Here is a 27,858-nt window from a genome sequence, read left to right as displayed (position 1 = left end):
TCACGTTGGGGTTGAGTGTGTTGATGAATGTTGGAGGGGGACTCACGTTGGGTTGAGTGTGTTGATGAATGTGGTTGTAAAGGTTAGCGGGATTCATTTGGGGGACTCACGTCAGGGTTGAGCGTGTTGTTCTCGGAGGTCTTGGTGGAGAGCAGGATGTGCGTAAAGCCGTCCTGCTTCTTCACCACGATGTCGCGGTAGCGGTACGCGCTCTCCGTCTGCCGCACGCTGAAGCGCAGCCGCTTGTCAAAGGCGGACCGCTCCTCGAAACGCCGCTTGCCCACCACGCCCGTCACCGCGTTCTGCAGCCTGTCCGTCCCATTGGCCGCCAGGGCCGCCATGAACGTGGATGTCCCTGATGGAGGAGACGGGAGGGGCTGAGGCACGGCGCTGCGTACCCAACAAACTCACCGCCAGCTCAGCGAGCTGGCCCCGATTCTGACACCGGAAGAGCCTCTTCAAAAAGACTTCAGAGTTCTCTAACTTTCCACCCTGTCAACCAAACTAAGAAGGTCCATACTGCATGTAGATTAAATGAAAGGTACAAAACTTGCTCATGAGAAAACTTTCTGTCTTCACAAATGTGTTGTTTGTAAAGCAGTGTACTTGCTTATGAAAGAGTGTCACACCTATCATTTACAAAATAAATGTCACGTGTGACAGGTGGTTGTGGTGACTGGTTGATTCCACAAAGGAGCCATGTTCCTGGAGTCTAAAATCCCTCTGTTGGTAGACACAATAAGGTTAGGTCTGCTATTACTGGAGTCTAGACCAAAGCAAAACCTGGACCCACCCATATTAATTACAACCCACAGCACTCTTCCTCCCATTATAATGAATACAGCCAAGGATTCTTTGGCAGGGTTTGTGTAATTAGCGGTTAGCTGACGAGCTTGGATTTAGTAAAAGATTTGCCTACGCAGCAGGTGTCCAGGCCATCTACACTTCCAATTGGTTCCTTCCTTTGTAAATAAGGAGGATAAAGTTATTTACACAACTCATCACTCCTAAATTATCCATATTTTGTTGTTTGCTAAAAAATGTTGATTTGGGTTCACTGGTTTGCCATTTTTATGTCTTGACATTGATTTTTTTTATCTTCCTGTGAGCAAGTCAAGTGGTATAAGATTTCAGCTGAAGTATGCTTTCAAAACCAATGACTTTATTTCTATGTGATGACAGTACTCCTATATTTAAGACTGACTCTTCTGAAAGCCTATTACTACCTATCAAACAGGCAGGCCATGCTGTGTGCCTGCAGGTATGCAATAAAATACCTTCAGTTTGATGCTTTGTAATGGTCAGAAAACCACAGACAATTTTTTGGCAAGCTATCTCAAAAATCTTTTTGTTTCTGAAAAACAGAAATAAACCTAGTGAGTGACCTTCATATGTTCCAGACCACAGCATGAGGTGCAGTGAGCAGAGAGTGTTAGCACACATACCCACCTACACCCACACCCACGAGGACAAAATGTACCCTCCTTCCGACATGAACAAAACCAGCTAGATGTTAACAACCACTCTATCCGGTGCTTATCCTGTACTGTGATGGATGGCCACTTCTTTGAGTGGTAGGCCTTATTAAATCCCGCTCAATGATGTGCACAGAGGAAGGGAACTTCAGCCTCAGGAACTGAAGGTCTCACTGTTCCTTTCACACCAGCCATGAATCTTGAGTTTTCTGCGCTCTTGGCACAAGCGGAGCTTGGCGGTCTACCATCTTCACACAGGGAGACTGTTAATGTCATGTACTATGTACTAGTAATGTACTATGTCATGACTATCACAACTCGACTGCAGCACACAGCACACTTCTATAGAGTTACTAGGCAACACTCAACTATATGAGGACAACTGCAGGACCCCGCGGGACACTCCAGCAATGCTCCTGCAGTGCAAACAATCTTCACATCAAAGCAACAACTTCACCAGAAATTACAACAGGAACTGGAACTGGAAATGACACTAGAAACTGCACCAGAAGGTACACCACAAAAACACTACAAAAATGACACTAGAAACTGCACCAGAAAGAAGAAGTTATACCAGAATCTGCACAAGAAATGATACCAGAAATTGCACCAGAAGCTACACTATGACTGTAACGACTGTGACAAACACTGCATCACAGACTCCAGCAGGCAGACATTTGACATTACTGCATCACAGCAGCACTCCTGCAGTCTGATAAAGTGCGTACCTTTCCCGTTCAGCGTGCGCACGGCCGCGGGCGTGATGGGCACCGGCGGGGGCGGCAGGATGGTCTGAGAGCGCGGACGCGTCCCCATGCGGGCCCTCTCCTCCCCGGGCCCCAGCAGGGCTGCCGGGGGCTTCTCCAGAAGGGCCACCTCGGGGGGCACGGAGTCGGGCTCCTGACCGGTCTGCTCCAGGCTGTGGGCCGCCTCGCTGGGGGACTCCTCGGAGTCCGTCCGGCTGTTCATGGGGCTCTTGGGCACCAGGATTTTGATGCCGGACTTGGCCAGGTCCATGCTCCTGCGGCCGGGGTGGGCCCCGGCCACGCCGACACCCATACCCGCCACGCTGGGGTGGCTGGTGCGCCGGTACTTTGGGTTGGGGAAGAACGGGGAGCCGTCCGTCTTGGCGTCCGGGTCGTGGGCGGGGAGCGGCGGGTCTCCGTGCTGGCGCTTGGCGGCCGTGGGGACCGTGGCGGTGGTGACCGCGGTGGCGGGACTGGGGCTCTTGCCCAGCGCCGGGCTGTGCTGCGGCTGGGGGCGGGAGATCTGTTTGCGGGCGTTGCTGGGGCCGGCGCTGGGCGAGCTCCTCGCCGCCCGCAGGAAGGACCCGTCCCGCTGCCTCTCGCTCTGCAGGCGGTTGAACTCGTGGATGAACTCCATGCAGTTGGACAGGTGCGTCTCCGGCTCCCACGTGTCCCCCTCCAACCCGTACCCCCTCCAGCGCACCAGGTACTCCATCTTACCCTTCTTGTTTTTCCGCTTGTCCACAATCTTCTCCACCTGGAGGACGGGAGAGACGTTTGTATTAACAGCATGAACTATCATCATCACAGAAAAACCTTCTTCCTCACCACGTCAGTATTAATAAAGCCTCTTTAAAAACATCCAGCGAAAAACAGGCAGGGACAAAAACCAACCTTACTTACTCATACAATTCCCATTACTATCCTATATCTTTTGTCTGGCCCTACAGTGGCAATTATTTCCTTGGCCGGCACTATATAGTGTAGTGCTGTCAGGCCTGAGAGGAGTCATGAAGAAAGAGCGGAGCCGGGATGGAGGCAGGCAGACGGGCGGGAGAGACTCAGCCCAGGAGAAACCGATACTGACAGAGACGCATTATCCGTCCGACGGAGCGGGGCATCTAGGTACACTCAGAAGCTGGCCTTAAAGAACTGACAAACCACAGCCCTGTCAACTACCATTCCCCACATCTTCGCCAGGAGGCCACTGGGGTGTACTTCTCACACTGTTCCCCACCACCTGGGGAACTGAGAGCAGCAAGGCCACTGCGGGTAATATAACTGCACTCTACAGGAGCGCCAGCAGGAGACATGAGGAGCTGGGGAAGGGCCAGGACAGTAATCTGGCAATGTGAGAACGCAAAAGGTCAATCACAATAAAAGGAGGTGTGCTGCACGGCATGTCTCACCTTTTTTATGAAAAAGATTTTTTGATGAAATGTGTTAATTCAGGAACTTGAAAAGGTCAGAGACATAATGTGAGAGCATGAATCATTTCTGCAATAATGTAGATGATGTAGATCTTGAACTGTGAGGACATATTACATTACATTATTGGCATTTGGCAGACGCTCTTATCCAGAGCGACGTAGAGTTTATTAGACTAAGCAGGAGACAATTCTCTCCTGGAGCGATGCAGGGTTAAGGGCCTTGCGGCTGTGCGGATCTTATTGTGGCTACACCGGGATTCGAACCACCGACCTTGCGTGTCCCAGTCATTTACCTTAACCACTACGCTACAGGCCGCCCTGTATGAACTGAACGTCCACTCTAAACTTCCGGTTGCGAGATGCAGGTTATTTTGGAGGCATGGATGCAGGCACCTCAATGGTGGTACTTATGCGAGTGCAACTGCACCCATCTCTCTAACTCCTGTGATATCTGCTTTCAACGTCTAATCCAATGTAAACATTTCTTATATGACTTTGGGTAAAGCAATCTGCCTACAATAATAGTCCGGGCAAGCTTATACTGAACCTAATAGAAATGCAGCATTTGAAAGTATGCAGTTCATCAGAAAAGAAAAGCGAGATGCTCATTTAAAGGAACGGTCCAGTAACTCAGGAGCTCTCGTCCAAATTGGGCAGGAATGCAAACACAGGAGAGAGCCAGGAACTAGTTTGTCTTTTCTGCAGGGCCGGGGCTCATATCACAGAAGAGCTTGAGACCAAAAATAATTAGTCATTGTTACAACGTGCACTCAGAACCCAGAGGAAATTACAGGTACTCAACGACAACATTGACCAGACAGACCCAGCCTGAGCACCTCACAAACGGCCCCATTAATATAAAAGGCTTGTCTAGTGCCTCCTTCATCCCCTTGCCTACTTGAAAGTCATTAAAGTTGGCTGCAGCCAGCGGCACCCTTTGACTTGCGAGAGCCGTTTGGAGGCCCAAAATAACAGCAGCCACATAGGGTTCCCCACGCGGAGCGCACGTTCAAACGCATTGAAGGGGATGAAACGGGAACTGCATCGAGGAGGTCTAATACATCAGAGCAAGAAATCCTCGTCCACTAAAATGTGTGTCATTTAAGGGCATTCAAACATTCAAACCAACTTTTCAGGACATCCTTTTCTGCTTCCTTGCCGTTCCCCCTCATCTCCACAAATTCTTTATTTGCCCTCAGAGAAACGACGACTACGCCAAATTCTTTCTTTGCCCTCAGAGAAGTGACGACTACGCCGATTCGCAACAGATAAAACCACCAAGGGTGTAGTCTGCGTCGAGCCGTTACCCACAAACCGTCACAAAACCCCCCCCCGCCTATCTCCGTTTCCACCTGCACAGACCCAGGAGACACGGTTACAAGCCCTTACTGCCTTACAGTGCCGGAGCTGGACCTGACATCACCTGACTGAGTAATGCTGCTCACACAGTCCAGCTCAGGTAACAGTGGCAGCAGGAAAGCACTGAAACCGATAGGATGGGATCTGCAGGCTTACTTTACATAACACAGAGCAACGTACCCAACCCTTAGCATTTTTACACAGTACTATTTATACAGCTGGATGTTTGCTGAAGTCATTCAGGTTAAGTACCTCGCTCAAGGGTAGAACAGCATTGTCCTTCCGGAGAAAGCAAGGCATACTAGGTCAATGAGTTATAAGGCCATATGCTAACCATTATGTTCCACTGCCTCCCATTATATGGTATCGGCGATTAGGGGGATTAACAGCCTGGTGTGGATGAGACTCTGAAGTGCTGCTGATGCATTCTCTCGCTCTTTCCATCCTGAACCTGTAATTGCCTCACTGGGTCAATTGCTGGGCTATCAGCCATTATGTGGCACAGTTACCCATGCACTTAAAGTGCCCTGTACTCTATCACTTCAGAAACTTAGTACACAAACGTGTACAGAACTGCAGGTTTCTGCACCAGGGCAGTGGGGGAGGTGCGCTCATCTAGTGGCTGACCTTACCCCTACCGCTTAACATGAGTCAAATCTGGCTGTGGCTTTACACTCACTGTGGGTCGTCTCTGATCTAGAAAGTCAGCGACCGTTTGAATTAACAAGGAGGAAGACTGGACGTGCCATCTGTCCAATCAAACGTCTCCCTGGGTGCCCAACACGATTGGGCCTAGAAATGGCGTTCATTCAGGAAAAAAAAAAAGTATTACAAAATCCAGGCAAATTTTGTACTTTTCAATGAAATAACTGAGGGGAGCAGTCGGGTATTAATATGAAATCCTGAGTGTTATACCCGTAATTTAGAAAGCTTAGTACGATGTAATTCAATACATAATTTAATAAATACATACAATACAGAGTACACATGGAGAAATTCTACACGGTTTAAAGTCCCACTGAGTCTATGGACTTGGCAGACTCTGCTGGATTGTTGCAGAGAAGTGGTGTCATTCGCGCTCATTACGTCCCTGCTGCAGAGCTGATTTAGTGCGTGGGCAGGCCCGGCTCCCTGGTGCACCCTTCATTAAACCAGATGCTCGGCTTGTGATGTCAAGTGCTCTCTGGGTCTGAGGCAGCTGTTCCCCCTCCAGCACCAGAGCTTTCCAGCGGGGACCTCACAGAGGTCACGCCTGCACGAACGTGGGGCAGAGGAGCCACTCTGCCTGCTGGGAGAGCGGGTACTTTTAAGTCCCTGTTATAAATCGCTACCGAGCGAACGCTGGGGTTATCGTTACACGGCAGCACACATCCGCACTGACGACCGTCTCAATTCTGATACCGCTTCAGAGGAACTAACACTGTTAACCGCGAAGAAAATGTCCAGATGTTACTTTTAGAGAATCCAGCTAGCTTCCACTCACCTTGGGAATGTGTACCAGGGGCAGTCACTCAAATATGACGCACACACACACATCCCCAGGGCATGGAGATTAAGTGCGTCTGGACACACTTAGCATTTTGCTGATGACCCACACACAGGTGCACGATAGCTGGTGTACTTTACTCATCAGGCAGAAAACAGGATGAAAGCAGGGCGTGATTATGCTGGTATGCCCCACGATACTGGGAAGGGGATTAAAGTACTGAGAATTTCAGGCTCTAGTGCTGGTCTGCTCCCAAAGATACTGCGTAAATACACACAGAATGACGTGTGTGTGTGTGTGTGTGTGTGTGGGAGCGCATGGAGAAACCAAAGGATCTAGTAACCTTGGAAACAGCTGACACGGCACATTTTTACGAGCAACGCGTTTGGGACGGAATCCTTGGCAACCAGAACATTGGCGATCAATCAGTCGAGGCACAGCAGCTAAAAGCAGGGAGATGAAGGTTCACTTCATGTTAAGAGTTCTGGCTGAAATGCTGAATGCATCACCTTTCAATTGTGACATCACAGCTATGAATATGCTTTCGAAAGCCTGTTACAAATATAAAAATAATTCACAAAAAACGTGTATATGTAGCTTGGCAGCCATATTACAGCGATGTGTGGCAAAATGCATCCGAGTAATTAAAAGCAGCTACCGGGTGACACCGCAGTTCAAAGGATTTCTTCGAAGATAACTTGAGAAAAGATGCAAGGCTTTTGAATAGTTCCCTAGACAGCCTGCAAAGTTATGAAAGGCAGCTTATATCTTCTAAAGAACTGCAAATCTATTTGATAAGAAGTCTGTGTTATTACACAGCTATAAAGAACTGTAAATCTACGATGGCCAGCCAATATGTTATTACACACTTATACTGTAAATCTGTTTCAGGGCAGGCTGGTTGTTATTACACACTTATAAAGAACGGTATCACCGTTTATGACAGGCACTTCATTACACAGTTATAAAGAACTTAAAATCTGTTTATGACTGGTGTAGGTTATTGCACACTGTTCAGAGATGGACAAGTGTCAAGTTTGTGGAAGCGAAGTTGCAATGTTGTGGCAATGTTGTGAGAACGTTCTGTGCGGCCATGGGAGAACAGCTTGTTGCATTAGATCTCCTCCATCATGGGCAGCCAGCAACATTTTGTGCCAAACCGCATTCACACAGGGGACTGCAGTTAGCCACCTCATTTGCATTCGCAATAAACAAGCAAAGAAAACAAGCAAGAAAAAACAGTTTTATTGCTGTGTGGGGGTGACATTTGCATGACCAACAAACTAAACCTCCATTTTACTTTGCCTCAATAATAATAAGAAGCTTGGTAATGTCAAATGCATACTTCTGGACGCATATACATTCGGTTGACTGTTCTATTCTGTAACTTGCATTTTACGTGCTCGAGTACCAAAGAAAAAATAAGCCACAAACAATGGGGAAAAAACATTGTGCTATTATACAACAGGAGCAGTTAAAATCGACCCACTGTTACACATGTTGTTTCTACTTGCCAACAGCTAAGCAAGTGCGGGCTTCACCAATACTTGAATAGGAATACCCTCCAGGGAAAAATAAGTTGGAATTGGTGTTCATTCACATCAAATAACCCCCAACACCCCACTGGTGTGCAGTGGAAGATGCTGTCTTTCAGATGAAGTGGTAAACTGAGGTCCTGACTCACTGCAGTCATTAAGGATGCCACTCACCATAAAGTGTAGCCACCCGCCTAGTCATTCCCCAGTTCGTCAACCGTTCTCTCCCTCACCAGATGACGTGTGCTGAGCGTTCTGATTCAAAATGGCTGCCGCGCATCACCCAGGTGGGTGCTACACACAGGTGGTAGCTGAGGCGGGTTTCCCCCTCATAACTGTAAAGCACTCCGAGGGTGAGAAAAATGTGTAAATGTAAGGAATAATCATTAGGCTTTAATTTATTACTTCTCAGGTGCAATGGAATGCAGTAGGAAACGGAGAGGGGTCTGGAGGCACGAGTTCTCCCACACGCCTGTGGGAGACATGGCGGAACTTTCCGGCCAGGGGCTGGTGGGAGGCGCGGTTGATCAGAGCGCGCTTCAGTCTCTCCCCACCTCCCACTGCTCAGAGGCGCTCTGTGAAGCTCTGCCTTTTTCCATTCCACTGACACCGCTGCTTAGCAACACTTTTATCAAATAAAAGCGAGCAAAGCGAACGGCAGTTACGAGCCTTTTGATTGAGCGGTAATAGATAAATGAAAGGGCCCTCTGGCGCTAACAGGTACTGCAATTCTTCCCTGTCCATCAGTTACCTTACCTTTCCGCTCATGTCGACACGCTCATGTTTCTGTGAGTGCCTTGCAAGAATTGCAATTATTGTTGCAGTCTTGCTGAAGGGTTGCTGAAGCTGCTAGCAGTTAGCACGGGCTGATTGTGTTGGTTTTCCTCTGGGGTAACTTTTCATTCTTCGTGTTAATTTCCCTTTGCAAACAACTAGCCCCAGCGCCTGGGCTGAGAACGTGAAGTTCTCATTGTGATGCAGGTGATATCAGATAATTTACTCAAGATGTAGGCTACGTAGTAAGACACAAACATTTGTTTGTAAAGGGCATGGGAAATTTCATATAGAAATTCTGCCACAAACATCCTCACTCATTTTCTACTTGGTAAAACAAGCAGAGGACTTGCCATCACATTGCAGGGATTCAAGCAGACACTTTTATTCAGTGCATCTTCCACCTTTTACACTGCATACATGCAACACATTAATATAGCTGGAGTTTTACTGAAACAACTCATTTTCAGCACCTCGCCCACGGGTACAATGACGGTTCCCCACCTGGGAATCAAACCTACAACAAGTTGCAAGACCAGCTTCCTAACCATTATATTATACTGCACCTCCAACCATCTTCCCTGCTCACAGAGAAAACTGTAGACACAGGACAACAGCCAGAGGATGTGTTCCTCCAGAGGAGGTCAGCAGGACCAGCAGGGTAACAGGACACTGCTTATGGAGGACTGGGACAGAGGGGTTGCATTAGCCGGGCAACCCGTCCACCTGGGATATCATGGCGCTAAAAATGGAAAGCCTGCAGCCGTGGTCCTAACTAAATGAAATTACAGAGCAGTAAGTGTTCGCTTTTGGCACAAATCAATAAGAGTGAAAACCTAAATGAATATAGCACACATTTATCTATGCTGCAGTACCTATGGTGCGGGACTTTGTCCTAAACTTTTGAGTCCTGCACTTCAGAAAGTATCAGCTATCACTTCCCACAAAGCTCCATTAGATCACAGCAGTGCCTACGCGTCAAGCTGTTCCTTAAGCTCCTCTCCAAAACTTTCACAGCTTTGTTGGGGAGTGGGGCAAAGTATTCACTTTGACACACGCTGACCAAAGACAGGCTCCTGCTGTTCCACTTTTAGAATTGATGTCAGAATCGTTTTCAGTGGCAGATCTGCTTTTACTAGAAAATATCCTTGCATTAATGTTCCTTTCTGACAGGGTGACCAGCAAGGCAGCTAATCATATCAGCTGCTAAACGTGGACACTCATTCCCCCTTTCCGCCCGTTTCCCTGGAGCTCAGGGGAATCGTGGTGAAGTGACCTTGTTTCCAGCTCCAGCAGACACGGAGAAGCAGGGCCACGCTGCCTCTTTAGGGGACACGGCCAGGCTGACCGAGCCACGCAGGTAAACAGGCGGTGCTCCCTCCAGGCTGCCCTCTGGGCACATGGCCCTTTGTGGAGAGAACCCAGTGAAAACACCATGTCATTACACGTCCTGATTGACCTTGTGCACTGCAGGACAACAGACACACGCTGCACCACTTTGTTAGGAAAAGGGAGTGCGTTAAGGCAGAACGCAGGCTTACTCAAACCGCCACGGGACTCAGACGTGTCGGGGTTTGCCCCCACCCCCGCAGGCCCGGTTGCCAGGGGGCAATAATTATTATCGGAGGACCCCGGAGGCAGACGGATCCGTTTCAGTTATTTTCAGGGACGCGGGCTGCTCCAGCAAAAACACAGTGTGTGAAGGGAGAAAAGCCTTTTCACATCGAAAGACAGAGATGGAGAAGATCAACTGGGGTACAGCAGAGGGGATCAACCACAAGCATGTTAATTCCACTGTTTCATAGCCAAAACAGACAGTTAATGAGCCAAGGCTGGGCTGAAAACCAATGCATGGATGACCGAGTTAAGAACAATGACCCAGTAATCTCCTCGAGCCAAACCCATATGACACACATCCCTTTATATGATATGCATTAATTTATTAAATGACAGATACTAAACGGTGTGCAGGAAGCTCAGATTAGACCGTTGATTCCCTCTGGCTTTCAGGTTCATGGACCAGGCTTAATTTAACAGGTGAACAAGCTTCACTGCACAAACCTGGCTACAGCAGGTGCTGAGGATGGGCAGATAATGACCACCAGAAGGGCCTTTTTCGTTGACATGGCAAACTGTCAAACTGAAAATACACTGCTAGTGGAAAAACCCCTGCCACACTGCAGTGTGCAGCTGTCAAAGGACCTTGTTTAACCTCCATCTTTTGGAGGCGACAGTTCATATCACTTCATAATTTGCGAGTTTTGTGTGAAATTAACCACAGATTTCTGGAGACTAAATGGAAGAAAGAATCTAGGAATGACTAGGCTAGAGAGCTGTGGAAAACTGCATCTGATTCCAGTCTAGACGTGAATGGCAGAGCTGGCACTGCGGTGATCAGAAGGAAGGAGAGAGGCGGCGTTCTCTGGCGATAAGCGCGGAGGTGCGCTGCCCGTAGAGGAGGAGAGGATAAGCGTGTTTGACAGCGGGCCTGGCCGCTTGCCTCTGTCAGAAGGAAATCTCTCATCTCTTTCCACCCCCTTGTCACAGTGGCTCCCCTCCTCCAGTCGCACTTCGGCAAGCTCCAAATCGGGGGGGCGTAAAGGTGGCGGAGATCGGAGCAGGCTTAATCTTATATTCCGAATCCCACGCAGACGTCTCCGCACAACAGCCGAGCTGAGTAAACCGGCCGTGTTTTTCACAACCTGCTGCGTTCAACGAACGAGAGACCGACTGATGATTCATTAATAGCAGGGGTGGATTTCCAATGAATGAGACTGAGTCCAATGCTCGCTGGTTGTACCTGTAAATGAGTATACTGTGGCAATGAACGCCGACACACAATTTAGATTTTCTAATCCTTTCCTAACCGGGTCATGGACAAGCCGAAGAAAAGACTTATTAATGGCAGATGGCTGGAGAAACGGCAGTCTTAGTCATGGGCTTGTTGCAGCCTTGCCGTGACAGCGATTATTTAATTAACCGTGGACGTGTGGAGTCGGCTGCCCTGTGTGAGAAGCCCTTTCACCCGTCAGGCAGTGAAGAGGCAGCGGGCATCACTCCCCATTGGATTCCGCTGTGGCTCTCAGCCACTTAATGGTCATTGATGTGCTCTCCATGGCAACGGCAAAGACTAGCAGCTGTGCGCGAGGATTGAGGGGGCTGGTCGCCGGCAGTGTGGCAGTGCACTCCAACGGCTTGGTCTAGGTCAAAGACCCGGGTCACGGTCAAAGACCCGGGTCACGGTCAAAGACCCGGGTCACGGTCAAAGACCCGGGTCACGGTCAAACATGACCGTGCATTAATATCCCTACACTACATATACTGCACAGTAGTTCATTTCACAGTACCGAGCACTGAAAAATTATTTTCACATCACAGCACTTCCTAATGCTTTCAGTCTTCCCTGAAGCCTAAAATCTCAATAACTCATTTTCCAATCAGTGAGATTTCTCAAATTAAGTAGGCTACACTCAGCAGATGCGCTTACCCACAGTAACTTAGTCAGCTCATTCGTTTTCACCTAAAATCCATTTATAGCCGGACATTTAGTCAAGCAATTTAAGTACCCTGCTCAAGGGTACAATGCACCGCGTCTGGAAATCAAGCCTGCTACCTTAGGCTTAATTCTACTTCCTCAACCATTATACTACCCTGCTGACACGACAGATCCAGACCAGTGACTGTCATGACAACTCTCACTGGCGACCTCTACAAATGCAGCCACAGACAGCCAACAATTAAAAATCTTCAGACCGGAAAATTACTTTGGATAACTTGTCTTGCGGAAGTGAGTATTACTGGGTATAACAAGGCTTTACATTTTCCCCGAGGCAATACACTCATCCACTGTTCCCGTTTCCTCATTGGTGGCAGCCAATCAATGGTTTCCTGGCTGGTTTGACAGGGCGCGAAGACAAAATTCTCTCAATGTTACTGGAATGTTTTGGCAATGTTAGAACAACATTGTGAGAATGTTGTGCATCAGCCGGGTTTGCTGGCTTCAGAATCCATAGTTTCGGTCAGCAGAGGGGGCAAAAAAAACGATATTCTTTCAAAATTCTGAAAACCGAATCTCTCTTAAACCCGCTAACAATCTAATCCCCCGAGTGCCGTATGAAAACCTTTTAACGTAGAGTATATATCTCACAGGAACAATAGTAGGCTAACAAATGAATGCCTTATTTGCCTCTCACGGGTGAGCTTTGAGGAAACGTTGACGAGCGAATCAATTCCGACGCAAACCGCAGGTCCCAGGGCGCAGTTGGGCAGCCGCCCCAGGTTGGCAGTGGGCCCCTTGTGGCGGTAGGCCTACAGCGGTCTCTCTGTGGAGCGCTGCGCCAGTGTGCCCGACCCGCACAATGAGCCCCTCACAATGGAGTGAGCTCAGCGCTCCAGCTCTGACTCATCCCAGTGTGGAGGCCCCGCGGCCCACCCCCTCGCCCGCTGAGAATACGCCCCGCTGACCTCGCCAGCCCCGCGCCCAACAATGAGCGCTTCTACAAAGGCCGGCCTCCATCCAACCCGGCTTCGACGTTACGGCGCGATTAATGCGCTAAGTGGTGGTAAGAACCGTCGGCCACATTAAGGGAGGGGCGGGGCGTGGCGGCGGCTAATCCGTGTCACGGAGATGCGAAGTAAAACCGGATACCCGCTATTACCCAGCAGTGGAGGCAGCGTTTCTTTGTGCGAATACGGCTACCTTTGATGCCGTGTAAATTTAGGAGACTTTCAAAGATTAAAAGGACTGGAGGGCGTCTATGGTAATCCGCAAACCAATGAGGGAGGGGAAAGAGGTCTCGAGCCTACTTGTAGATACTCAACTTCAGAAAGAACGCTGGGAGACAGTGAGCTTACAGTCAAAGCTTTAAGCACCTCCCCGGAGCGCGGCTCTTAAACACAATAGTCAGCAGTACAGAAACATCCAGAGAGATGATCTAATTGTGATGAGCCCTCAGCTTGACCTGGAGACAAAGGCTCCCCCCCCCCCCACACATACTTACAAAAGCCGACCTACCTGCATTCAAGGGAACTGTCAGTGTAGCCTAGGGAACATTTTTAGCTAAAAGTGGACTGTGAATGAAGTGTTCTCCAGCGCAACATATTTCCTTCAGTTCTCATTAAAGCATTGCAAAACACTGTACGTCTGGTATTCTCCTGACTCCACCTATGCAAGAGCTGGCTTGTCCAAGTTAAAACTCTGACGAAAGGATGTGTGATTGCTGACTGCTCAGCGCATACAGCGGTATGAAAAAGGCTGGAAATATCATGAGCTAGCTTGATAAAATCTGCAAGTCCTGAGTTGAAAAATATGCCAAATTAGACACACCATAGATTCTTCAATAAAGTGCTTAGCTTCATATTTTAAAGACAGCTGAATATAACTTGCATTGGAATATGCCACAGTTTAATTGTTAGATTTCAATTCTGTCTATTATATTTAAAAAAAACTTCTGCCATTAGCTAATACAAAACAACCACCACCAACCATATAAACAGACAGAACAGTAACAGTGTGACAGTTGTTAGCTGCACTGGAATGTCACTGTTTAATACAGACAACCTAAATCAACAGATTACATCAGTAGCTAATTCATAAATCAGTCATTCATAAAAAATTCATAAATCACCATTCTACATCAATAAAAACGAGCTACAACAGTATCAGTGTTGTAAGTGTGGCTGCTTCAGGTCCGTGTCCTTGCTCCAGTTCAGTCACTCTGCGGATATTTAGAGTGCCGAATATCAACTGCCAAGGTTCACCAAAATAGCAGCCATAAGCTCGACATCTATACGGCGCTGGACTCAAACAATCCCACTGGAACGTTCTGCCACAGATTCAAGAGGCTCAACAGGCAACAGGAGGAGAAGGACGAATGAAACCCTGAGGAAATCCTCAAATCCTGCACACGAGCATGTCCAGTGAACTCGACACCTTTCGAGCCGATTCCACAAACTCAAAACCACCCGAAATTGGTTACAGGCCCTTTAACCATGGTGATTACTGTACTACAACTCCTATTCCTTTCACCCATTATCCTTGTTCCAAGATGCTGGGGAAGCAGACATGATGTACAGCCAGTAGTCTAAAAAGTACACTGAAACGGTTTCTGGCTTCATTAAAAATAAAATAAACTCAGGAGAGACAGGGAAATGAACCTAGAGAGTAACCTTGGCGATTAGCTTCAAGAGGAGCGTGAGTGTGAAAGTCAGCGACTACACGACCCCTCTTGCAGGAGAGAATATTCCGGGCCTGCGCTAAGGATAACAAATGGAAGTGTTTAATGGCGAGGACAGTCGCGGCTCTCTCTGAAGAGCTGTGGCTGTTTCATCATGCAGATAATGTCCTCAGTAGAGGGGTCACAGACCTTCATTCACCACAGAAAAATCCCATCACCTACATTCACAACTCCTAAGGCTTAATGGAACACTTCACAGGAAAATCTCTATTGTCATACATTGCTCCTTATCTCACAGACTAATGGTTATGCAGGAATACATAAAAGCAAGGAAGCACTTTCAAAACGTTCTGTTTATTCACTTCGGTCAATTGATGCGTCAAGCAGGAATTAAGCACACAACTCTCTTGATACGTTCACAAACATGGAGCCTCGTTCATAAGCAATACAATACATTTCTACAAGTGAGACTTATGTTAGGCTGAGGGTGACTCGCAAACTACCGTTATTCTTTTTGACCCGTTAGTGTCCAGTAATCCTTCTCGAGCAAAACGGCGTCATGCCAATATTAAAAGGCACGTCCACTGTGAGAAACAGCAGGCAGCTCTCTCAGAAACAGAGAAGAGCACTTGTACAAGCGCAGCGTACAATCAAGAAAATCACGGCTTGTGTTATGAATACCCGGGCAGTGCATAAGCAGGAAGTAGTGCGTAAAAACCAGCCATGCTGATCAAACACATTTCCTTTTCTTAGTAACCTTAAATGAACTTCTATCTAGTTTCCATTAGCCGCCTGACACTCCACACTCATTTCATTTAACAGGCAACAGTCTTAGGCGAGAGAATTTTACAGTCTCGCCCTGCCGTGGTGTGTTTTATCGAGTTCAAAGGCATTTTTCACACCCAGTCATACCAGTGTAACGAGGCACTGAGTGCGGGGCCATGCGCTGTGGGAGGACGGAGGATGAGCTCCTAATGAAGAGCGCGCGGGCGGGGCGGTTACCGCGCCGCTGATGACAAACATAACCGGAGACGGCAGAGCGAGCCCAGGCTGCCGGCGGCGGGAGTTAGCGAGCGCTCGCGTCCCCGCGCCCCGAGCGTGTTCCCGCTCTCGTTCCCGCTCTCGTTCCCCGCTCTCGTTCTCGTTCCCCGCTCTCGTTCCCCGCTCTCGTTCCCCGCTCTCGTTCCCCGCTCTCGTTCCCGACGGGGAACACGTTCACGGACGTTAGGTGATTAGCTCTTCAATTCAAGCGGCGGAGTGGAAACACGCCGACCTACGTGGGAAAATGTTGTTAGGAAAGCGCGCTTACTCTGAAGGGTCCTTCAAATTGCCAACGAGGCACTGAAACTGTCACGGAAATGGGGAGGGAAAGATGGCCCTGTTAGCGTAGACTTAACCTGCGAGACTAGCTCCGCTTCGCAATGCTCTTTCTCAAGCACTCGGCACTTAAACCATTAACTTATTATCATTAACTCTGGGAGAGAAATTGAAGGGTGTCTATTTCAGTATTCAGGCTAACTCCATCCAACACTGAGACTCCATACATCAAATCAAGTTCTTTTACCCCTAGAAGCCATTCCACGGAGTAATTATAATAGAATCAAGTTGATTTACAATTCTAGTTAGGTACAGGTCTACCTATCAACAGAACAAAATTATATAATGACAGTAACAGTCCTATTATTATAGAATAGTTTCATAGTTTGATACATTCACAGTGTTTTTAAAACACCTTCAACCTTCAAGAGAAATGTCATTTTATATGGATCCTTTAAAACCAGAGAATCAATTCCCCACCACACACCTTTTTTGTAGTGTGATCCCATCTATACACGTAACCCTCTCTGATTCCCCTCTGTGCATGACGAGACCGGGGACTGTCTGCTCTGTTTTAAAAACACAGTGTTACGTCCAGCGAGACTTCAATATAAACAAGGCAAGGATACCATCTCGGATATCTAGACAAGCCGATCTGATCACTGCATGTAAACAGGCCCAAATGCTTTGGTTCTCTCTCCCGCAACATAACACTGCATTAAACATGTAAGCTACTACTGAAAACCATCTATTGAATACCAACAGCTGCAAAGCAGCCCCCTGCCCACTCCTGGCCTGGAGGGACCAAGGCCTGCTGATTTAAAGCTTTCCTTTAAATCAGCAGCCAATTGAAAACCTGAGAAAAAGGCGTGTGGAATCCTCAACAACTGAAATACTCCAGAAAGTCAGCGGCAGACAACACGGCCCCTCAGGACTGGATTCTCATAGCTATGCTAGGAAAGGAACCCCAGAAATCCAGAAAAAACAACTACTCTTTAAAAAATTATTCATAAAACAATCAACAGCTTCTATGAAACTGGCAGGGAAAGAAGGTGCTAGCCTACATCACGATCACAATCGTCCTATTCATTGGATTACCTCACAAGGTGATAAATCACAGGTGAGGAGGAATTGAAAAGTGGAGAGTTTTCACTCCTTTGTAGGGTTTCACTCTCCCGGATACGTTACGCTAGAGCACAGATGAGGAGAAACATTTTCCACTATCCTTTGCACTCTAACACCAGCATAACATGTTGAAATGGTCCATGACCTGCATGGAACATGACGTGTGCGACTGTTAAGTCAGCATGTGGCGTGACCTTTGAACCCGATGACAGACTCAGACTTCAGTTAGCTGCCTTCGGTTTATCAGTGACACTCAGAAGCCATCTGAGCATGCATCCGTGGGGACTAGAGACAGAGGGGATGAAAAACGCTGTGTGATTATTATTATTATTACTGAATGCAAGCAATCCAACACCAAGCAAATGCACTGTGAAAAGGTGTATTTTTTTACACTGAATTTAACTTCTTTCTTTTTTTTTTTAACAAGAAGTAAAACTCTTTGAAGTGCAATGGCATTCCTTTTTTTCAAATACCCACACAAAAAAATACCCATCAGTCAAATGATTTTGAAATGCATACCGCAGTACATGAAATACATACCCAAAATTGTATGTACCGCTGAACATATAAATTAGGAACATAGGCCACATATCAGAAGACAGCTTATTATAGTTGCAGCCAGAAGGCATGGTCCAAAATGGAAGAATTCATTGCACAGACACACCTGGGTAAACAACAATTAATTGATGTGTTCAATTTACTGGTTTTCAGCACCATGGAGAGCAACACATGACTTCCATGACCACAGGGTTTAAAAAATAAAAATGATATTTCCACCCATACAACCACCAGTTGGGTAAAAAAAAACCAATTTCTGAACAAATGTATTGTCATTACACAAGGCGAATAGCAGTCTGCCTCGAGTTGCTCGTGAAAACTCAAAATGGAGGAGGGGGGGGGTGTTATGATGAACGGTCTTTCTGAGCTACAACTCCTCTTTCAGAAAAAGATCACTTCTTACTTCAAACAGTCAAACAGTTCTTACTTCAGCCAATAGTCATCTGAATTTTTTGCATACACACTAGCTTGTCTGTATTAAAACTTTCCTCTAAACTGATCATACGGATCAAAAACATTTTACAAAATAAAATAAAAACAGTCGCATCATGCTGAGGCAATTCAGGATGCATTAAACTGAGAAAAATCACTAAACATATATAATGAGAAAACTGTCGGCCAGTTTCAGACAGATTAAATGTAGTCCTAGACCAAATAAAACATCAGATTGCATTAAGGTATGCTTTCATTGCATGTTTCTTGGTGATTACACTACTTTGCAGTTCACAATCCAACATTTCATAAGCAATTACACTGTCAATGAACCACAGGTACCAATAAGAACTGAAGTGTATAATGGTCTGTCACTATTCTGTGCCAAAACTTAGGCAGCAAGCTCAGTAAGTGTATTCACCGTTGCATCTGCTACTGTCAAATCAAAGGCTGCCGGTACCAAACACCAACACCGGCAATATTTATGATCTGCTGTCTGTTACGCGAGTCCCACACAAACATATCCCCCAGCAAAAAATATGAATCATATTAATCACATAACTCTTCAAAATCTGAACAGTATTGATTTATTGCCATTTTTCAGTACTGGACACTTAACATTAATCACATTTTTTGATAATATGATGTTAAGGGCACTCAACGTTATTATAGCTCGCCGTATAAAGTTAAAACTGGAGTTTTATTAGCAGAATTAGTCTGGTACACATAGCTTAAAATCATGAAGTTGGAAAATACTGCTGGTAATGATGTAGATTCTGCTCCCATCGCCCCCATTAGCCTACATGCGAATGGAAAAACCGTGCACTCCCCTCAATAACTGGGCACCATATAATGAAATAACTATGCCACCTACCCATGGACAGTAAAACAGGCTTTTATGCACTTTGACACATTAATGGATGCTCCTGTGCATTAAAAGCACAGCAGGCGGGTTAAGTTGAGCAGGGTAATCAGAATCCTCCTCTCATTACGGACGCGGTGTCCTCTCTACGAGCTTCAGGCTAAACTCAGTCCGGCCACTGCATCCTTCTTCCTCGTGCTTTTCTTGGTCGAAGGAGGCTCAAATTGCACGGCAGCCATTGCTGCGGATGACCTGTATTTTTGTTCTCCAATCAGTTTCAAAAATAGGTACCTGGACAGCCATGCTTTATTGCCTATATGGCCATGGTGTCATGGTGTCTCTGGTGAAGGAAATATGGAAATGATTTGAGTGTTTTTCACTGCTTGTCAAAGTGGAGCTGCTCATGCGTGATCTTCTGTAACCATCCATCAGCAGAGTGTCCATGGAAGAAACCCTCCAGGTAAACTTTCTGAATCATGTGATAAAATTCCGGTTTTAAAACATTTTATTTAATTAGTGAGCTACATACTTTTTTTGCCATTGTACATATAGAAAAGAGCAGATCTATACTGAAGTAATTCGGGTAAAATACCCTGCCCCAACTGGAGATCAATCACGTGACCTTCTTAATTTTCTAACCATTATACAATACTGCCTTTAATTATGGCTGCACAATACATAAAATTGTGTTTTTTTTAAGCATAATATGAAAATATTTTTTTTCGATTGGCTCAAAGTGGCAGTAAAAGAAATGTTAGAGGCCATGTGAAATGCTTCCCAGAAAAAACACTGAAATGCAGAGGCTATTGAAGTTTGTGCATCCTCTATGTGATCATGCGGTTTCTTCAATCAAATAGAAGCTGCAAGGCCTTGCTGCTGATTGGCTGTCATATCAGCCAACAGATAATAGTGATGTCTCTTCCCCAGGAAGTATTTCACCTACACACTGATGTCTGGTTTCTCAGGATTAAAGAAAAAAAAGACTACAGATCGCCTTTACGCCCATGGTGGCAGTTATTGTTATTAGACTTTAAAAAAGCACTAAATGCTGTTCCCTGCAGCGGAAATTATAATGTGACCTTATTTACTGAGGAACTCCTCACTTACTTGTATTTTATAACAGAGACCAATTAAATTAATCGTTATTTGTTAAGCCCTTTCCAAAACTGGACACTGAAAGCACTTTGCAGTTAAAGCACAGATCTACAATCCTACAGTCCAGAATTAATACTGTGAGCACAAAGGATACAGAGAAACAAGATGACCAACTAAAACAGAACAAAATTACCACCAATTAAAGTGTGTTTAAGAGAGACTTAACTGCAGAGCCAGTGTGCCCTTAATGTAGCCATTAGGGGAAACTTTCCATTTAAACTGGGAACCTGAATACAACAGACACATTAGCCCTGGTCTTCATCACCTTTTAGGAACATGGATGAGACCAAAAAGATCCTGCTTTTAGCCCGGATCTTAGAAACATTTCGTGAGACTGACCAAACAGCCTAAAGCAAAGTCAGTCAAACGATTTTGAAAATGGACACCAAATATGAATCAAAGCCAGGACAGGAGTAAGGTGACAGCTGTTTTGTGTAGCCTACATGGTGGTGTGTTCTATATGAGACTATATTAAACTTCACTCTTTGAAAGATAGAAAGGATTAATTTGATGAATTATTTTGTTGACAGAAACAGATGTAATATTAAGAAGTCTGGGAACTCTTGGAACCGACCTTACCAACAGTTTTACACTGTGGTGAAGGGTGCCCAGGTTGACAGAGATGATCTGACCCCATGCAAGAACCACTCATACAAAAATAACAACTTAATGCATTCTCGTATTTAGAATCCTTTCTCAGATACAAAAAAAACGTTTAAAAACCCGACTAGGGGTGTGAACAGTTAAAACTGAGTTGTACACGTTTACAGATTTTTTTTTTCCTGAAGCTTAATGTTAAGTTTAATTAAATAAATGTGCTTTCACATGTGACAAAATGCACAAATTGGTCGGACAATTGAAAGATAAGATTCTAGCAAGCGGTATTTGGCTATTTCAGGGGGTTAAAAATGCAAACACCACAGGTAATTGAATGCTGCAGTTACATTTTTTTTTTTTTTTGTCCAACTTACAACTTAGCCTAATAGTGCAATCACTATCCAACGTTTTTTGTTCTATATATCTAATGTTGGCCAGAGCTAGCTTACCTACATTTTCCAGGACCGAGTAATTTAACTATTTCTAAAATCAAGTCGAATTGTTGGTCCTTAGACCAGTAGCCTATCATATCCATCGGATATTGAAAGTGAAAATTCCCTGCTTTAAAAGGACCACATTAACCCTGTCACCACAACGATTGCCCTGCACCATATACAATGAAATGCATTGGCAAAGTTTACTGTTAAATAAAAATATAAGCCAAATCATATATAAACCATTGGAATAAGAGTAAAATCGTTAGACCAGCTGACTATGGTATCTGTACAAAATCCCAGTTTTATATTTACACCATTGGCAAGTTATTACTTGTTCAGTAGTCTAGCCGACTCCAGCAAATTGAGTCTCATATTTAATGAATTATGACTGATTGGGCTAGATTCAAATAGTGGCCTCGGAAGTCACACCCGGATGAGGGCTTATTAACCCAATTACACTGTTGGGCTGCTTAATCTCCTGTGTGTGTGTGTGTGTGTGTGTGGAAATTTTATAAATGTATTAATAAATTCACCCATACTGCAAAGAGAAGTCCTTTTCAGATGACTGGATTAACTCAATAGACGCTGCCCACAGAGAAGATTCCGGCTTTTTCTCCACTCTACTGATGAACACACAGGAGCATGTCCACTTAGATCATGAATCTAGGATGTGAAGACTGAAAATCAGCTCCAGTTCTCTGCTGAAGAACTCAAAATGTGATGAGCAGGCAGATCATTCCCAGTGCTCTCATTAGACCAAGTCACATTGTGCAATAACAATCTGACACTTTTTATGCACTCTTTATGGTGAACAACAGCCAATTATTAAAATAAACAGATAGGGCAGCTACAGAAAGTATTCAGACTCAGATTTAATTGGATTGGATTTAATATTAAGTGGATAGAATTGCCATTTTTTCCATCAATCTACACTCAATAATCCATAATGACAAACTGGAAACATGTTCTTATAATGATTTGCAAATATATTAGAAATCAAAAACCGCAATCTCACATTTATATAAGTATTCAGACTCTTAATTCAGTACTTTGTAGAAGCCCCTTTGGCAGCAATTAGAGCTTTGAGTCTTCTTGTGCAAAGCTTGTGAGAGTTGCCCACCTGGATTTGGGCAGTTTCTCCCATTCTTCCTGGGAGATCCTCTCAAGCTCTCCTCCCTGGATGAGAAGAGTCTGAACTGCCATCTTCAGGTCTCTCCACAGATGATCTATGGGGTTTAAGCCTGAGCTTTGGCTGGGCCACCCAAGGACAATCAGACATGTCCCTGAATACGTTCTGAAGCCACTGTAGGGTAGGGAGGTCATTAAATATAGGCCTAATCACTGAAATAACTTACTCTGATCATCACTGCAGGAATACGTCCATCATTTAGCTGGTAAATGTTCAAAATTTTATGGAAAAAATAAGCAGGGGACATCTTTATGAATATTAATTAAAAAATGTAATGCACTTATATTAGCGCATTGGACCTGCTTGAACATAATCAGTGGACAGTCTTCTGCAGCAGACGATCATTTAGGCCTGAATAACAGCAGTTTCACAGTGCACGGGCAAAATAATATAGCTCATTAGCAACTCAATTACTTGACTGTACAACTTTGGGAACCACATTAGAACATTTTAAATTAAATTATTTGCAAACAACTTTATTCTTTCAGAAGCTATTTTAGAAATGTGTCAGAGCCTGTCTGTCCTTCAGATATGCCCGAGTTCTACACTATTTCAGGTTGAGACGGCCCAGGACCAGCCAGCTGTGCGAGGATGTTGATTTAACAGGACAAAGATCCCATAGAACTCAAGTCTCTACAATATCTGGAACCAGACCATTACAGCCAAAACGCATTTTAACTTGCTCAGCCAACTATTAGCAAGTAGTCTTAGCAACACCTCCTGGTTTTACCCATTCAAATGCCAAGCAAACAGATCTGAAAGGTCTTGCTTACATAAAGGTACAGTAGGTAAATTTCGGACTCCGAACGGCCAAAATAGGAATTGCAGCAACAAACATCCTCAAACCACAACACTGTTTATCCCTCCCCCTTCTCTGTGAACGTGCTGACGTCGATACCCCCCCGCTCGCTCCAGGTTCTCTTCCACTGTTTTTGAAAGCTGACAGTGACAAACGGTGACAAAACCTGCCGTCTTTTCATAGCTTCCGAGTAAGAAAAGGTCAGCCGAACAGGTGACTTGATGCTGACTTTATTGTGCTACACAACACTACTTTTTGAAGTTTTAACTTTAGCTAAGCAAATATATGACAAAGGAAGTTATTTGGCTATGTAACGAGCAGGCTGTATAAGTAAGATATGATAGTCTACGGCAAATGATGCAATTGCAACTTACAATTTGAGAGAAATTTAGGTTTAGCTAAACACGGCTCGAGATATGTCGCTACGCACACGATACATAGGTCTCATTTTCTTTGGTTTAACCACAGGAGACACAGAATCTACGGATCACTTGCTGGTAGACTCCATTGTTGATGGGCAAGGTTTATGCTTGTGCATGTTTCAGAATAAGCCTCCCACCCCCAAAAATGTAATTCAATCAGAAAAGGATTGTGATTTTAAACACAACAATCTTACCTATTTGCTAGGCAATTTCTTAGTTTTCACATTTAACTAATGTCACCAAAGCCTAAGTAATAAAACAGTCCTAAAAACAACACAGATGTGATACAGTGGTCTCCATTTCAGTAGCAAAGATCATTTCCATGAAGAATTTTCTATAACCCACAAATGCGCATGCGACGCCAAACTAACAACATTTCTGAACATTTGACAGAACAGATAACCAAACAGAACACAGAAACTAGGACAAATACACAAGCACAGCCTAATGAATAGGCCAGGGCTAGGCTGTCACATGATGTACACCGATTGGAGCATCCCAAGACTACGACTCTTCCACATCCAACAGAATGCCCAATAAGTCTTCACTGTTTCTGTTGAAGTGGCAGTGTGTCATACATACATGATATTGCTGTTATAGAGGGGACTTTTCCATGGAATACCCCTTAAAGCCCAGTTCAGGTCACTTTGTTGAAGCTAAAAAAAGAAAGGAATCCAGTCAATTTCCTCCTTCTCACAGTGAGAAAATGTTTCACGGTGTCAATTTTCCCCTTAAATTACAAAACCGCTTTTCTCAACGATAAATGAGTGTTGCTGCTGGCTCACTTTTCATTTAAAACGTCGAAGGCTATAACGGTGGAAAAGGCAGAACTGTTACCGACAAAACACATCGATGACAACTGTAATAGGTCCGGAGCTACACTTGCAATGGAATAACGGACTGGAGATAATGGTTGGGGAATAGGGCTTGTAAAATCCAGCTGTTCGCATTTCAACGACAATTGCTTCAGTTAATATTCAGCTGTACTCAGCGAATGGATTTTATGTACAAATAAAGTAGCCTGTGTCGCTCTGGGCAAGAGTGCTATATGCATACTACATACAATGAGGCATACGTGTAATCCAATAGTTCTTCACTGACTTCATTTCCCCAACTTGGTCCTGGGCCAAAAGGGAAAGAGGAACAGTGATTTCCAAATGTATCTCACATTGGAAGTGCTCAGTCACTGCAACAATACGAGTTAAGCAGCTCTCATCACTGTATATCAGGCTCAAAAATCCACCATGAAACCCGACAAGGAAGTATTGCGCACAACTGGAAAGAAACCGCTTAATGCCATCAGACAAACCCAGGCAGCAGAACTACACTCTTCCAACCTTCACAGGGCAACACGGTTACCTGCCAATTAAGATTATGAGGCGTGCAGAGGACGACTGCTGGCACCTTTATTGTATTCCATACAGGCGTCAGATGAAAAAAAACAAACAAAACAAAAAATCCTTAGAACACGCAAACAAATTAACTGGTCGCGATGTTTGTTTTTTTAAAAAAAAAAGGTTGTTCCAGCGATTGTGTCGACAAAACTATGATCTGAAGCCACGCAATTGCGGTCACGTGCGGGTCTTGCTCCACCAGCTCCACTTGCAGCATTAGCGCATCATCATCCCATATGCCAGTAAACCAATAATTCCCGTTCGTTTTCCGTTCTTTGAGCATTCAGAAAAACAAGGACACACGAGTAAATGACAAATGCGCCAACCACTATTACAGAAAAGCGCATGTGATTTAGTGAAATTCCGAAATACTGTATTTAGTTTACATGAATAGTCCAAGTGATAGACAAAGACAAATGCATCATCGACTGCTTCCAAAAACGCACTTAACCGATATCACCATCCGCAATCCCAGTGTCAAAGGCGATTCACATTTAACTTTAGTATCTGGACTAGCTTCCCAAAAAATGTTTGGCAGAAATTCTCGTTAGAAACCACGAGGTAAATGAAAGTCGGTCACCAGCAATCACCTAGTAATGCGGAAACCTCGTCAGCAAAATTGCTAGACAATTTAGTTAAATAAAATGTGGAATATTATTTCAATTTCATTGGATTTCATAAAACATCTAACTGGTTCACTATCTTTCGATACTCAAACCGCCAACATGCATTACGTTTTCGGTATTGCGCATCAATAGACCTGTATAAATGGATAGTTAGCCAAGAAAAAACACAAACATCCATCATCAACGTTTACACTTTTATGGTAGGTTTGACGGGTGACAGTTGGACCATCGAGCGAGGTGTTGCGTATGTAACTAATTTAACTAACCAACCAACGCTATCAATCTACCAACGCTCATCACCAGCAACCACATAATTGACCATAATATATTTACGTTAATTTACTTAAGTGAGAAAGATTCAGAACTATCCCTGCTTGCCAATATTAATTACTCCATCTAGCCAGCGCTACTCAACTAAGTTACAGGTAACACTGGTAGTGACCTGCTAGTTTGTATATTCTTCAAGTCATGGCAGTCATTACCAAGTAATGTTACCTAACGCCAACAACCATCAAAACACTTAATTTCTCAATCAAACGACTATACTACTTTCGGGAACCCCCAACCCCCACTGCATCTCCAAAGCGGTAGATCTGTTGTCTAAATGCACACATGACACAACCAAGCTTTCATCACTCTAAAGCCTCTGGTTTGCTTGCTTGCTAAGTAACGCAGGTTCAACTCAGTCACCCATCAATTGCAGAAGGCCAACAGCTAGCTGGCTTGGCTAACTTCGCTAACTAGCTAGCTAGTTTCACCCTCCGTTTCCTTTCATTGCTTACGACCGAATAGTTGCATATGCCACAATATTTCTTTCCCGGAAAGCCGCAAGCACGGATATGTAAAAACTAAGCAGACAAACGAAAAGGATAATAGCACAAAACGGAATTGTTTTCCAGTAGCTAGCGAGCTAAATGGGTTTCAGTACCTCGTAGAGCTCTTCCGAGGCCATACTGCGTTGATATTTCGCCGATGTTTAATCCGACTGGAGACACTTTTCCTTTCAGTTGTTGTCGCTCTGTGGCCTTTTCCTCCACACTATTTCCCAGTTGCTGACTAGTTATCTAACTAGTGAGCGAGCTCGCCCAGACTCACACACTTTTTGGGCTCTTTCTCCGTCCTCTCTCACGCACACTTCGGTCTCTGTGTCCTTCTCTCCCCTCGCTGAGTCTCTGGGTAACTCGTTGTCGTACCCAGCGCTCGCTCAGTTTCTGTAAACGCCAGTATAATTATGCGCAGAAGCGACTGCGCGCTGGGGCTTCGCGGACTCCAGCTTCCAAACTCTGTAACACAGGAAGTCTCAATCGAGCTCAGATAAGAGGGGGGGACGCCACGAAAGTAGATGGTTCCGAGTCTAATGGGTGGGTCTTCTCGGGTTGTGAACGATATTAACCTCGGGAAGATGGGATGCACGCGGAGGATTCCGGTTTTCAGGACCATCAAATTGGAGCCGTGTCGTGTTTCGACATGTAGAATCAACTTTTAATTGCAACGAAGACTCCAATTAATCCACACTGCAACTCAAGCGTGCTATTGGCGTCACAAACTCTCCACACCAAATAGAACAGTCGGACAGCAGTACTAGAGAGTAACCAGAGTTAAAAGCATTTGGTAGCTACATGAGCAAGTATTATAAGACAAATGGAAACGTAGTAAAAAACCTACAATTGAAACTTGACCTGAATAAGTGACCTTGACATCGTGAGGATCAATGGGGTTCCAGAGAATATTGAATAGGATTGTTTTTATAGGTCTTGTAAAAATCCATAAACAAGTGGCCAAGTTAGAGACTGCAAATTGAAAATACTACAGGTTTCGTGACTCTGACCTTGAACATTGGGGCAGGGGATCAGCCAGGATAACTGTCAGTCACCCACAAAACAGACAGGTTTGGGAGAACACTGAAGAAGTAATGCTGTCAAGTGTAATCAAAATGTATGCATCACTGGTTAGGTTAGATATCA

The 27,858-nt window shown here is 45.1% G+C and overlaps 1 protein-coding gene across 1 annotated transcript in view; it reads right to left on the bottom strand.

Moving 5' to 3' along the window:
• LOC133136797 (chromodomain Y-like protein) overlaps window positions 1-27,112 on the bottom strand; it is a 41,880-nt gene extending 14,768 nt beyond the window's left edge. Inside the window, exons 1-3 of the mRNA XM_061254538.1 lie at window positions 26,823-27,112; window positions 2,204-2,978; window positions 111-355 (exon numbers count right to left, since the gene is read on the bottom strand). Coding sequence (XP_061110522.1) covers window positions 111-355; window positions 2,204-2,978; window positions 26,823-26,846 — 1,044 coding nt within the window. The 5' untranslated portion in view covers window positions 26,847-27,112. The remainder of the gene's footprint in view (window positions 1-110; window positions 356-2,203; window positions 2,979-26,822) is intronic.
• Between the last annotated feature and the right edge of the window lie 746 nt (window positions 27,113-27,858).

The sequence above is a fragment of the Conger conger genome, chromosome 9 (genome assembly GCF_963514075.1).
Source record: "Conger conger chromosome 9, fConCon1.1, whole genome shotgun sequence".
Taxonomy (NCBI): Eukaryota; Metazoa; Chordata; class Actinopteri; order Anguilliformes; family Congridae; genus Conger; species Conger conger.
This window is presented reverse-complemented; position numbering and strand designations above follow the sequence as displayed.